Genomic DNA, 12,711 nt, shown 5'->3' with positions numbered 1-12,711 from the left:
AGACGGAATTTCATAATGATATTTTTTTCTTAAATGATACAATTTCTCATGAACTGGATCTTCAAAACACCTATTGTCAACCAAAAAATACTTACATTTGTCCTTTGCTTGTCATATGTGTGATCTGTTTCATTTTCAATTTGCTTGCCTACAAAACAAATATCAGGTTACTTACTAGGTACTTACTCAATGTGTCTTACCAAATGGAGGACATCAGCGTTAATAATTGGGATAACCAATAGTTTTTACACTAATTGATTTTAAAACGTCTAGAGTATGAGTATCTGCAGAGATAGTTTAGTTCTGTAAAGCCTGTTACACACACTAATTCTTTTTAATAAATAATAGTTAAACCTGTAACTTTTGATCAGTCATATAAGCAAATATAAAGTTTTTAAGATTGAAAGCAAAAGTGCATAATTTTTAACTCATAATTTAATATATGTGGAGTTCAAACTTTTAATAGAAATAATATTCTTGCAGTGCATACAAATTTATTAAAAAATGGAAACATCTAAAAGAATGGATATAAAAGGTAGCATATTACATCATTAATCCAATCATATAAGTTATTTAGTGTCTTTAACTGCACATATGGTAATTTTTCAGTATAAATATGCAAATTGTTGGGAAAATGATCAATTCTTAAAATGTAAAACTTATAATGTAAGTTGGTGAAAAGAAAGTTCAGCAATCACAAAATCTTATCAGCATAAAATATCATGAATTCTTTGGTGTTACATGTTTGTTTAAAACAGCCAAATTTGGCTCGCATCAATTTCATGTGCATCTGACCTGAACTTCTGTTCAACTGAATTTTTTTTTAATAAATTAACATGAAATAAGTTTAATAACATTTGGTTGATGCAAACTCAAGTTACAGAACACAAAACCAAATTGGGAAAGAAAGTACAAATATACTGACGGCAAGGGTAAAACTTAATGCACCCTCCACTACAGAAGGGGCATACAAAATTATTAATGGTGTCCAAGTTAAAAAAAAAAAAAAAAATCCAATACTTAAACTTATGTTTAAAACTAATACCTGTTATTTTTTGTTTTATCTTTTTCTTTGAAAATTTTAAACTGACTTGAAATTTATTTATTTTCACATGAAATTAACATAAAAAATTTCACCTTAAACCATGTGAAAAATTAATGATGAATTTCACATGGTTGAGTTTAATTCTTGTACCATATAATACAAATTCAATAGAATTTTCACATACATTTTGTATCATTTCAGAAATTTCATGGGACAGATTATAACATTATTATTTTAGTTAATCTTTTTGTTATAATATGAATTACCTCTCTTCAAGGATTAAATGCAACTACACAAAATTGTTGTTTTTTTAAATATAATTCTATAGTATATTCATCTGTAGTAGAGTTTAGGGAGGATTTGTATATATTATTTCAAGTACTATACCTAGTGTGTTTGATTTTGCAATTAGTGCTTATAGATTAATTAATAATATTTCTATAGTGTCAGTAAATGGAACTACTTTCACACCTTTTATGTCATCTTTAACTTTTGAAATCATATACTGTTGGAAATAACTCAATCTCAAGAAAATAAGAACTATTTACTATAACTGAAAGGAAAAATGTATACTCGATATCTTTAAATTCTGAGTTATCTCCCTTCATTGCTGTGCATGACACTTTTTCTGAAAGTAAAAGAATTATTAGAGAAAGAACTTATTCAAAAAAGTCCTTATGATGAAATACCATGTTTTGTATCAACAACTATCACATCAGTATCACATTCATATTCTCATTTTTAAGTAAGCATTTTTCTATATTTTAGTTTAACCTTTAACATAGGCTGCCTCTGGAGAAATTTCCATCTGAAAACCCTCTATTATTCTTTTTGCAGGTGCAACATGTATGCATTTTTCTTCCAAATCTGAAATAAAAATATTATTTGATATTTCACATTGACAGTTACAAATGGTTTCAAAATTGAAATTAACCTTGAAAATATTCAGAACAAGAACATCACATGAAATTTTGATACGGATAAGAATACCAAGTATGCCAAAAAGAAAACAGCAATCACCACCTGCCAATGTTAGTAAAAAGTTAGCCACAGAGAGTATCAACAACTGAGTAGGCTTTGTCTTAACATGATTTATCACACACTTCTGAAATTTTCATTGTTTAGAGGTTATAAGAAACTGACATTACAATTACCGTAGTTGTTATTAGTTGTTATTTTGCTATATTTACATTAAACTTTTAAAACATCATTTTGAAAAGCCCTTCCAATGAAAAAAAATTCATTTTATTTTATTTTGTATCAATTTTATTTTGCAGCAGAAATTAAGCTGACATAACTTTGATACAGAATGCAAAATTATATGTCAGAGACTGTATGATCATTTAACACAGTATTTTGTTCTGATATGTGTTTACCTTATATTCATGTTTATTTATTAGAGAAATCATAAAATTCCTCATTTTTTGTTATATCTGCAAACTATAAACATATATGTCTCACCTGTAGGCATAACATTTAAGACTGTCCAACATTGCCGGACCATGAACTAGTGATCTGGTCCTCAAAATAGTTGTCAACGGATAAATACTGATAGTAATACAACTTTAAAGTATATATCACAAGTACTTCATACAAAACAAACTTTAAGACAAACTTAGCCTTCTAAATTGCTAACAAATTGAAAGGCATTGGGCCATGACCTATGGACAAAACCTTAAAATACTTGTCAAAATAATATGTACTGATAGTAATACATCTTCATACAAAATATATTTGAGGTATCACAAGTAGTTTTTATCAAACTTACGTAATTAGATAAGTTAACAATTGCAAAGACACTGCCGCCAAAAAGCAATAATTATGTTTCACTTTCTGTGACAAAGGAGACAAAAAAAATTCACAATAGTAAAATCTGAAAAATGTTATACTATAATTATTTGGAAGCAGGGAATGCCATTCAACCTATTGTCAATCAAGAATTTGACGATAGACTTATCCAAAAAAATACATGTCAGTTTGACTTTCATACTATATTCTTAATTGTCTGTGCACTGCATAATGTTGAATAAACTGAATGAGAGGTTCGTGTAGAATTTATGTGAAACATTTAATGTATATTTTTTTCAATTCTATAATTGTACCCTTTTCAATGTTTCCTGTAAGATTGTCCGGTATGCTTAGCAGGAGTCTTTCTTGGGCAACATTACAGGAACAACAATACATCCATCTGTGTATTCCTTCAATAATAAGAACTCTCCTCTGTATAACAACATACTGATCCTGAAATATAGACGATAAAAATTTAATAGCAAATGTGCGCTTTTTTTTAGGGGGGGGGGGGGGGGGGGGAGATATCATCATTATACAGTAGGTTACAAAAAAAACCAAGTCAAAAACAAATTTTCAATTCAATTCTTTTTTTAAATATTGTCTTGCTGATAGATGTTGCTTTTTGAATTGCAATTAATCTTGAACATTTTCATGAAAATAGACCAAACCAACAAAATTTTTATACAATCATGACAATTGTACTAAAAAGTAATACTGTGGATTCATTATTATTCATAGGATTCCAATTTTCGTTGCTTTCACATGAACAGGTGAACCAAGAATTGAAATATTCAAGGAAATAGCAATTTCCTACCAGGTTGTATGCAGACTTAGTCAATACCATAAATTTAAATTGTCCACAAAGAGGCAAGTTAATCCCTATAAAAAATAGACTTCCGCTGAAGGCAAAGTATACTTCATGTTTTGTCCTTCAACTCAACATAAAATTTCAATCAAAACAATATTTTATTTAAATGTAGGAAAATAGTACACTACTTTACTCTGAGAAGGATTGAACCAACCTACAATAAATGTATTCTCCTTCAGATAAAGACTTTTTATGTACCTGTGTTATGTTAGTGGTTAGTTAAAAGTCATATTTCCATCACCAGAGGATTTATTAACATTTAGTTAACAAAGAAAGTAAACGAGTTGTCTCTACTTTAATTCTAAAACTGAAAACAAAACCGGTAATGTTAGTAATATTTATGATAAGCTACAATTTTCTTTACCTTTAACATCTTCTTACACATGTTGTAGTCTTGCATTAAAAATGCTTTGTACTGGTTGTCAACAGGAACAATAGCATGCATTGACTTTAACAGACTGGTATAAATTTCTTGACCATCAAAGGGTAGATTTTCCTGAAAAAACAAAGGAATATAAATACTATTCTTTCAATGCTATAATTCATTTTACAATGATATTTAAAGAAAACTTAAAATGCAGCTTGAAATTAAAATTCAATCAATTGTGTTGTATATTTGGGATGTAGGTTACCACAGTTTTTACTATAAATAACTATCATATAAGGGGGAGGTTGAGTTAGCATAAAAACCATTTACTAAGTAAGAAATATGATATATTGTTTGTTGTAACTATGGTGTAACATTTAATTTGGCATATTTTAAAGGATTTTCCCCTTCATAGAATTGACATTAGAATTTGGAGTTTTTAGTAATCACTTTCTTATAAATGAAGTTACACTGTTATTTTCAGTCAACTTAGATTATTTAAAAATCCGACAAATATTTTTACTACTTTAAGTGTCACAGTAGTAATGCAGATTTTAATAAGACATCTTAGGATTCTATGACAACAATTCAACTGCGCAATTTAGAACCAATTTGTCTGTTGCACTACATTTAACTATATATATATATCATCTTTGTTGTAGTTTATCCTTTAAAGGTTCAGATCCAGTAAAGGCTGATTTTAGCCTACAAAGTTCATCTGATGAAAATTTTGGACACTTTCAGTAGATGCAATTAGTTTACTGTGAATTCATTTATTTTTTTGTGGGCACCAGTTTTCGTGTTGCATGTTTTCATGGACCTCAATTTCCTGGTTTTGCTTAAGCCTCAATACAAGCCTTAGAAAATTTGTCATTTGTTGAACACTTAATTTCATAGTTCAACTATAACCACGAAACCCACGAAAAATTGGTGTCCAATGAATAATAATGATTCCATAGTATGTGAAAGATTTGAAATTATTTATTCATTTGAAGGCACTCAATTTCAATCTTATAGATGAAAAATCTATCAAATATGCCATAATATGTAACTTTTCATTTTTTTACAAAAATAAAAGTGGATGCATTGGTGTTCAATTCTTAACCTTTTATACATTATGTGTCATCATCATCAATTACAAATACGACTTTCAATTAAATATTATGAATAAACACAAATTAACCAAAATGCAAACATTTCGAAGATTTCAGTAATTTAGCATGACTTACATTTGAACAATTTTGATAAACTTATATTTTGGGCCAAAACAGTGTATTACTGCACCTACTCCTTAAAAATATAATTTTGGTCATATTATGGCCTTTCTCTTCAAGGATTTCAATGCTGACATATAATTTTAATGAGTGAATTTAGCAACCAACATTTTTTATCAAAACGATACTTATGGGTTATTTACAAATAATAAACATACAGTTTTCTCATAAACTTTTGGAGTACATTCTTCAGGTATAACATGCTGTGAGTCTTTTGGCTGCTTATAACTACACGAACTTGCTTGCTCTGATTTTCTGGATGAAATTGAAAGGAAAGCATGGATTTAAAGGAATGATAAGGTCAGACTTCTGTTGTGTAAAATAGCAACTGTAAATAAATATTCATAAGACAAAAGTTCTTATATTCTCTAAAGGGAAACAATCCAAAAAATATAAGATTTTTTGTACAGAATAGAGAATTAGAACTTGTAACTGAGTATAAATACCTTGGTATATTTTTTGCTAGAAATGGTTTATTTCTTAAGCCCTAAAAATACATCTGTGAACAAGATGCGAAAGCAATACATGGTATATTTCAAAATTGTTTTTCATACCTATGAAATGCCAAATATCTGGTTAAATGGGTAATTTTAAGTATTGTGTTGAAACTGACGGACAAGTTTTTGCAGAGTTGCCTAAATGAAATTAATACTACTCCATAGTGCTTATGTTAAAAACCATCAATATTAAATTGGAAAGCTCTTATATGATTGTCATAATATACCAGTAATCAATTTTATTATGTAAATCTAGATGTGGAAGTTTCCAATTGCCTATCCAAACAGGAAGATGGAATAAACTATAGATAAAATGCTTCAATGAGTACAGCCTGATACAACCACACAGGTTAGAACCTGAACAGTTGGGACAAATTTGAACACAATATTTAAGCTTGATACTGTTTGAATTTTGATTGTTATCAAATTTTTGACATAATATAGGTTTCTGACCCAAAATAAAAAAATGTCAAGATCTTACAAACCTATTGTGCAATACTTTCTTCTTGAAACCCCTTAAAAAAATTAGAATTACCCAACACTTTTTGAATCCCCCCTAGGAGCAATAACCCCCACACTCGATCCCTGTCTTTCCTTTGTAGTATGGAAACTTGTAGAACAATTTCAGAGAGATCCGAACACTTAAACACAAGTTATTATCTGGAAACTAGATATATGCTTGTTTTGGCCCTTTATTGGCCTTCATACAACAAACAAAAATAATGAGGTTGATAATGAATAATTTCAAACCATAACAGCCTTGATAGAACAAACAACATTAGTGAGGCTGATAATATCAGATTATTACATGGTATTTTTCATATCGCATGTATTATCAGCCCTAGGTTCAATATCAGCCCAAGAGCCGCATGGCTCGAGGGCTGATATTGACAGAGGGCTGATAATACATGCGATATGAAAAATGACATGTTATGATCTTTTTATCATATGCTTCAACAATGGAGACAAATAACAGATTCATATATTGATCCTTTTACGTGGTTCCCAAATAGAAGTTCAAAGAGTGAAAAGTTCACGGACGTCGGACCCCAAATTTAACTACATTCGATATGAAATCTTTCTACCAACAGAGAATTTTCTTTTTAATATGGACGAATCGACAAAAAAAAATCAACAATATACATTATGAAGACTGTTAGGAAAAGTCAACCTTTTCAAATTAACTTTTAAATAATAAATAACAATGTTTGAAACTTATAAAAAATGCATTTATTTAATAATTTGTTTCTTTTTTGTTTTTTATTATTATTTTACACAATATACTTTTCAGTATCTAAATAATTGTTTTGTACACTATTTTGTTATGTTTTTTACTGAAAACGTAGCATTGATGTGTATTTTCCGGAATTTGCCGAGTATCACCGGAATGCCATGCGATAACGTTACGGAAAGGCATGTGATAACACTCAAAGCGTGTGATAAACTTTTCATATCAGCCCGCTAAGCACCAATTCGAAAAATATGGAATTTACGTAAATTTAATGCTATTATCATACAGTAAAAATCATATGTTATTTAGTCTAAGTATATGATAATGAATAATTTCAAACCATAACAGCCTTAATAGAACAAACAATAATAGTGAGGCTGATAATGGATAATTTTAAACCATAACAGCCTTGATAGAACAAACAACATTAGTGAGGCTGATAATGAATAATTTCAAACCATAACAGCCTTGATAGAACAACATTAGTGAGGCTGATAATGAATAATTTCAAACCATAACAGCCTTGATAGAACAAACAATAATAGTGAGGCTGATAATGGATAATTTTAAACCATAACAGCCTTGATAGAACAAACAACAGTAGTGAGGCTGATAATGGATAATTTCAAACCATAACAGCCTTGATAAAACAAACAACAATAGTGAGGCTGATAATGGATCATTTTAAACCATAACAGCCTTGATAGAACAAACAACAGTAGTGAGGCTGATAATTGATAATTTTAAACCATAACAGCCTAGATAGAACAAACAATAATAGTGAGGCTGATAATGGATAATTTTAAACCATAACAGCCTTGATAGAACAAACAATAATAGTGGGGCTGATAATGGATAATTTTAAACCATAACAGCCTTGATAGAACAAACAATAATAGTGAGGCTGATAATAGATAATTTCAAACCATAACAGCCTTGATAGAACAAACAATAATAGTGAGGTTGATAATGGATAATTTTCAACCATAACAGCCTTGATAGAACAAACAACAGTAGTGGGGTTAATAATGGATAAATTCAAACCATAACAGCCTTGATCATTTGATAAAACAAACACTGGTTGTGTGTTTTTTTTTAATCATTGAAATTTCCTTTGGAACATGTCCAAATGGGATGCTGAGAAAAAGACACCAAATCTACTTTAAATAGTTTTTTGGCATTTCATATAAATAATTTACAAAAACCCTTCACGTTTCAATCTTCTTTTTCCTTTTGATTTGTCAGCTACAACCTCTTTTTCCAATCCACCATTGAGCACACATTTCACCTTTCTAATATCTGTACAAAAGTAAAAAAACCTTCACTTCAGTTTGTGTCCAAATACTGTTTTTAACATTCAAATGGGCTAAAATGTTGCCAACTCTGCACTTGACAAAATAATGTTGTTAGTTTAAGCAAATGCATATAATTTTGTAATACTTAGATTAATAAAATTAGTTCTTGGTGATTTTGTGCTTCCAAAAAGAGACAAATAACAAAGATTGGTATTTAGCTCATTGATTTCATATTCTTTTCACTTTTTCTACTGCAGCTAGAACATGTAGAACCCTTCATGTTGTCTTAGCTACCAAATATATTTACAAAGAGATATTTCATGCTCTGTTGATTTCATATCACAATATCATGTTATTTTAATTACAATTTAGGGTTTGTTAAGGGATCAACCATTATATCTTTGTGATAACATATTCATAAACAATAACTGCTTAGTGTCTTTAAATATCAGCTGTATTTGTATGAAGCTAGTAAACAGGTGTAATGCAAGCTTTAGCAAGCTATTATTCCTGTTTCGAGCAAGTAAAAAAATACAGCTAATATTAAAAGACACTAAACAGTTATTGTCTTTATCCTGCAATTAATTCTGTATATTGGTTGTGTTTTGAAAGACAAAAGAACTAACATTTTCTGCATTTAATTTCAATTTGAAATACATTGAGGCCTGCGAAGTAATATTAAAATCACATATTCATCTGGAGACGATTTTGCCAAAAAAAAGGATTATAGAATGGTCAACAATAATACATTGCTCAAGGTGAATAAATATCTATTTTTACATAACAATTTATAAATTCAACAGTAAAAACAAATATCAAAACATTGTTCAATTTGAAACAAAAATGTACGAGTTGTCCTACAATGTACTACCCTTCAGACTTGACATTCACTAAACATGCATGGTGAAATTGACATGGTGATTTGGTTACACAATCATACACATTCAAGTTTTGAATCGGCAATTGTCATCGTAGAAACGACTGCTGTTCATGTGTGTATGTTATCAGAAAATTTGTGCAATTCTTGCAGCGTTAAAGAAACGTTCGAAAACAAACAGAACCTATCAAAGTAATTATTAATTCTCATAAGGTCAAACAATACATCACTGGAATGTGACTGCAATACACATTCTGAGATGGTTCAACGACAAACTAGTTTATGAGGCTCCCTTACAAGTAGACCCATGTTAGCAACACTCTGAAACCCATTGTGGAGGGGTGAGTGTCATATGCTGCCCAGATGTCTGAGGGCTATGTGTATTTAGCTTTAGTGCAGCATGCAGTCATCTACTACAGATTCAATGATTCATCTAACATCAACACATTGTTCTGGTTAGCCAACTGCCCAGCTGATCAACCTGGCCCTAAAAGCAGCTGTTTTGGAGTCCATATGGAAAAGAAACATCAAAATAGTAAAAGAAAAAAAAAAAAAAACCAACTCACAAAACTAAGATGGCAGCCTACATAAAATGGCATCCTCACCTGATAACCTCATTTAACTTCAAACTCACCTGCCATTGTATTGCATAAAATGTAGAGAGAGGTCAATCGTGTAAATGTTTCATCTGAAATGGAAAATTACAGATCATGTAATTTATAAAGTTGCAAATGAACAAAAAGAATCTAGCCATAATCATATGAGAAACAAAAATTGTGTGAACAGCTATAAATATGGAATTTTTTAGAAAATGTCATGATTTATGACTTTCAGTTAATTTCATGTATCTAAGTGAAAGAATAGAAGGTACAGTACAGAAATTGGACAAATATGCCACTGAGACATGTGTGTATGTGACAAAACAACATCAGCTGGTACTGCATTACATGTAACAGTATCGCCCATATCGATTTTAATCGAATAAATTCGTCTCGCAGGCCTCCAGATTTGTTGGAAAATTAAGTGTCCCAAGAAGCTAAAATGAAATTAGGTGAAAAAAATTCAGGATCACTGGCCGGTGCTAAGTATAGTCTATAGATATGTTCCAGACCATACATGTTATATACCTTGTCGCTAATCCCGCTGACCCGGCCGCTTGAACTTTTGACGTATAGAACAATCGCTTTTCCATTGTAGAGTCAAATGTTTTGTTTTATGACGTCAAAATTTTACGGGAAATTGTGTGATATCCAGTAATAAATAAATTTGGTGTTTTAACTGTCTTCTGATTGGTTAAAACTATTAGTTTTATTTTCAATGTTGTCAATTTTTATGACGACACGCCCACTCTGATGTTGTGTATTCATACGCCAACATGTGTGTAGGTTGTTATTTTTAATATAAAAAATATAAAAAGTTCTTTGAGCCTTATTTTTGATAGATATTTATTTATAATGAATGGCAATAATTTATTTTGATTTTATTGAACTATAAAACTAATTTTTGACTCTTCACATTTTACATAATCCGCTTCGTGGAAGAAGTCAAAAATTAGTTTTATGGTTCAATAAATTCAAAATAAATAATAGCCATTCATTAAAATGTTAAAAGGCGTTCAAATAGCGATAAGGTCTATTGGATCATATGGGTTAAATTTAAAAAACATTTATCACATTCTTTATTTTAAGTTTTATTTAAAATATCATAAAAATGTCCTGTACCAAGTCAGGAATACGGCCATTGTTATATTATAAAATTGAGAATGGAAATGGGGAGTTTATGTATCAGTTCATTTCTATGTGTGTTACATTTCCTCTTATTATTGAGTGTGGGTTCACATTAACGCAAGACGTGTCACAGTACTTGTCTATCCCAAATTCATGTGGTTGGTTTTGATGTTATGTTTGTTGACGTTGTTCTCGTGGGATTTTGTCTGGTGCTTGGTCCGTTACTGTGTGTGTTGCATTTTGATGTTGTGTTGTTGTTCTCCTCTTATATTTATTGCTTTTCCCTCGGTTTTGTTTTTTGTCCATGGATTTATGAGTTTTGAACAGCGGTATACTACTGTTGCCTTTATTTACAAATTGTTATTATTACGAGATGGATGAAATGAACAAACGAACAATTGAAATTACGGTAAATATTTGTTGAAATGTACATGTATATCTGAATCCTATTTCATGTATTTAGGTACTCTTGCCAAAGGTGACACAAGTATAGCACAACCATTTACTGCATAATATACAATGTAGTCCTGGAAATTGGGAGACAATATTTCCAACCTGTCTTGTCTAAATTTGTTAATTTATAGTACAGTGGTCAGTTTACTCATTTGCTGTATTGAAAAAATAACACAATAATATATTACTTAATCTAAAAACCCAATCACTACAAGCATGGTCGTTGTCTCATCCTTAAAAGTGTTTTCTATGTTCAAGTGTCAGTGTCAGTATGAAGGCAGTCGTGCTTCCCAAAAATATTAGATTGTCTTGATCACACATGCGTTTGACTGAAAACTTATTCGAAATAATTTCTCCCTCAATTTTTTTTATTCCGATTTACAGAATAATGTCATTTTTTTCATTTCAAAGTAAAAAAATAACACTAAATTAATTTTAAATAGTATTTCAGTTTAATTAATATAAAAATAAAATAGTTTCCCAACCATTCTGAATGTTTTGTAATGGAAACAAACGAAGGCTGATCGCTAAGATATACACCTTGCTCTAATACCTGGCTAAATGATAAAATAAAAAATGAGCGTCTTTCGCCAATAGGAAGGACACGACTAATTCATGGTCCCATTGCTTTCTATGTTAAATTCCTCCGTTTCAAGCAGGCACACCTCTTTTGTTTTAAGTAGAGAAGCTGCTGCTCAATTTGATGAAAAGCTACAACTCTATCTAGCTACTGAGAAGTGATACAATGTTTATATATAAGCACCACATAGACAGTTACAAGAAAGGCTGCTAACCTGTGAACTTTTAGACGGCAGCAATTTCAATATTTAGACTTATTAGATTGATGAAGAAAACAGAAACTGCACTTTCATTAGACCAGTACATCCTACCCTTACTATGAAATCACATTCTCTCACAGATCTCCTCCCTCTCTCAAACTTAAATATAACTTAAATTGTTGTGACCTTATCTATAATTTATAGATATGTCTTTTTATGAAATAGATGATCGTAACAAACTCATGAATATGATTTACTTGTGGCCAAACCATTAATTACTTGTGAGTAAATTAATTATTTTTGAATATATATAGACAAAAGATCCAGAATGTGTTGTTTATAATACATCCATCGTGCATGCAAACAAATGGAAGTTTTAAATGACCTTGACTGGCTAAACAGCCCTTGCACGGTCGGTTAATCCGTGCATGCATGACACTTATACGAGCATGTTTGACTTGCATCTTCAAGTTTCTTTATACCAATTAAAGAAATTTCATATCTCTT

At 30.3% G+C, this 12,711-nt stretch overlaps 1 protein-coding gene across 1 annotated transcript in view; it reads right to left on the bottom strand.

Annotated features, from left to right (window-relative positions):
* Positions 1–11,964, bottom strand: part of LOC143072445 (uncharacterized) — a 31,072-nt gene extending 19,108 nt beyond the window's left edge. The window contains exons 1-8 of the mRNA XM_076247370.1: positions 11,614–11,964; positions 9,880–9,933; positions 8,279–8,372; positions 5,504–5,600; positions 4,069–4,200; positions 3,148–3,286; positions 1,820–1,912; positions 96–148 (exon numbers count right to left, since the gene is read on the bottom strand). Coding sequence (XP_076103485.1) covers positions 96–148; positions 1,820–1,912; positions 3,148–3,286; positions 4,069–4,200; positions 5,504–5,600; positions 8,279–8,372; positions 9,880–9,886 — 615 coding nt within the window. The 5' untranslated portion in view covers positions 9,887–9,933; positions 11,614–11,964. The remainder of the gene's footprint in view (positions 1–95; positions 149–1,819; positions 1,913–3,147; positions 3,287–4,068; positions 4,201–5,503; positions 5,601–8,278; positions 8,373–9,879; positions 9,934–11,613) is intronic.
* Between the last annotated feature and the right edge of the window lie 747 nt (positions 11,965–12,711).

This window comes from Mytilus galloprovincialis, chromosome 4 (genome assembly GCF_965363235.1).
Source record: "Mytilus galloprovincialis chromosome 4, xbMytGall1.hap1.1, whole genome shotgun sequence".
Classification (NCBI taxonomy): Eukaryota; Metazoa; Mollusca; class Bivalvia; order Mytilida; family Mytilidae; genus Mytilus; species Mytilus galloprovincialis.
The sequence above is the reverse complement of the archived record's forward strand: the minus strand, read 5'-3'. Positions and strand labels throughout refer to the sequence as shown.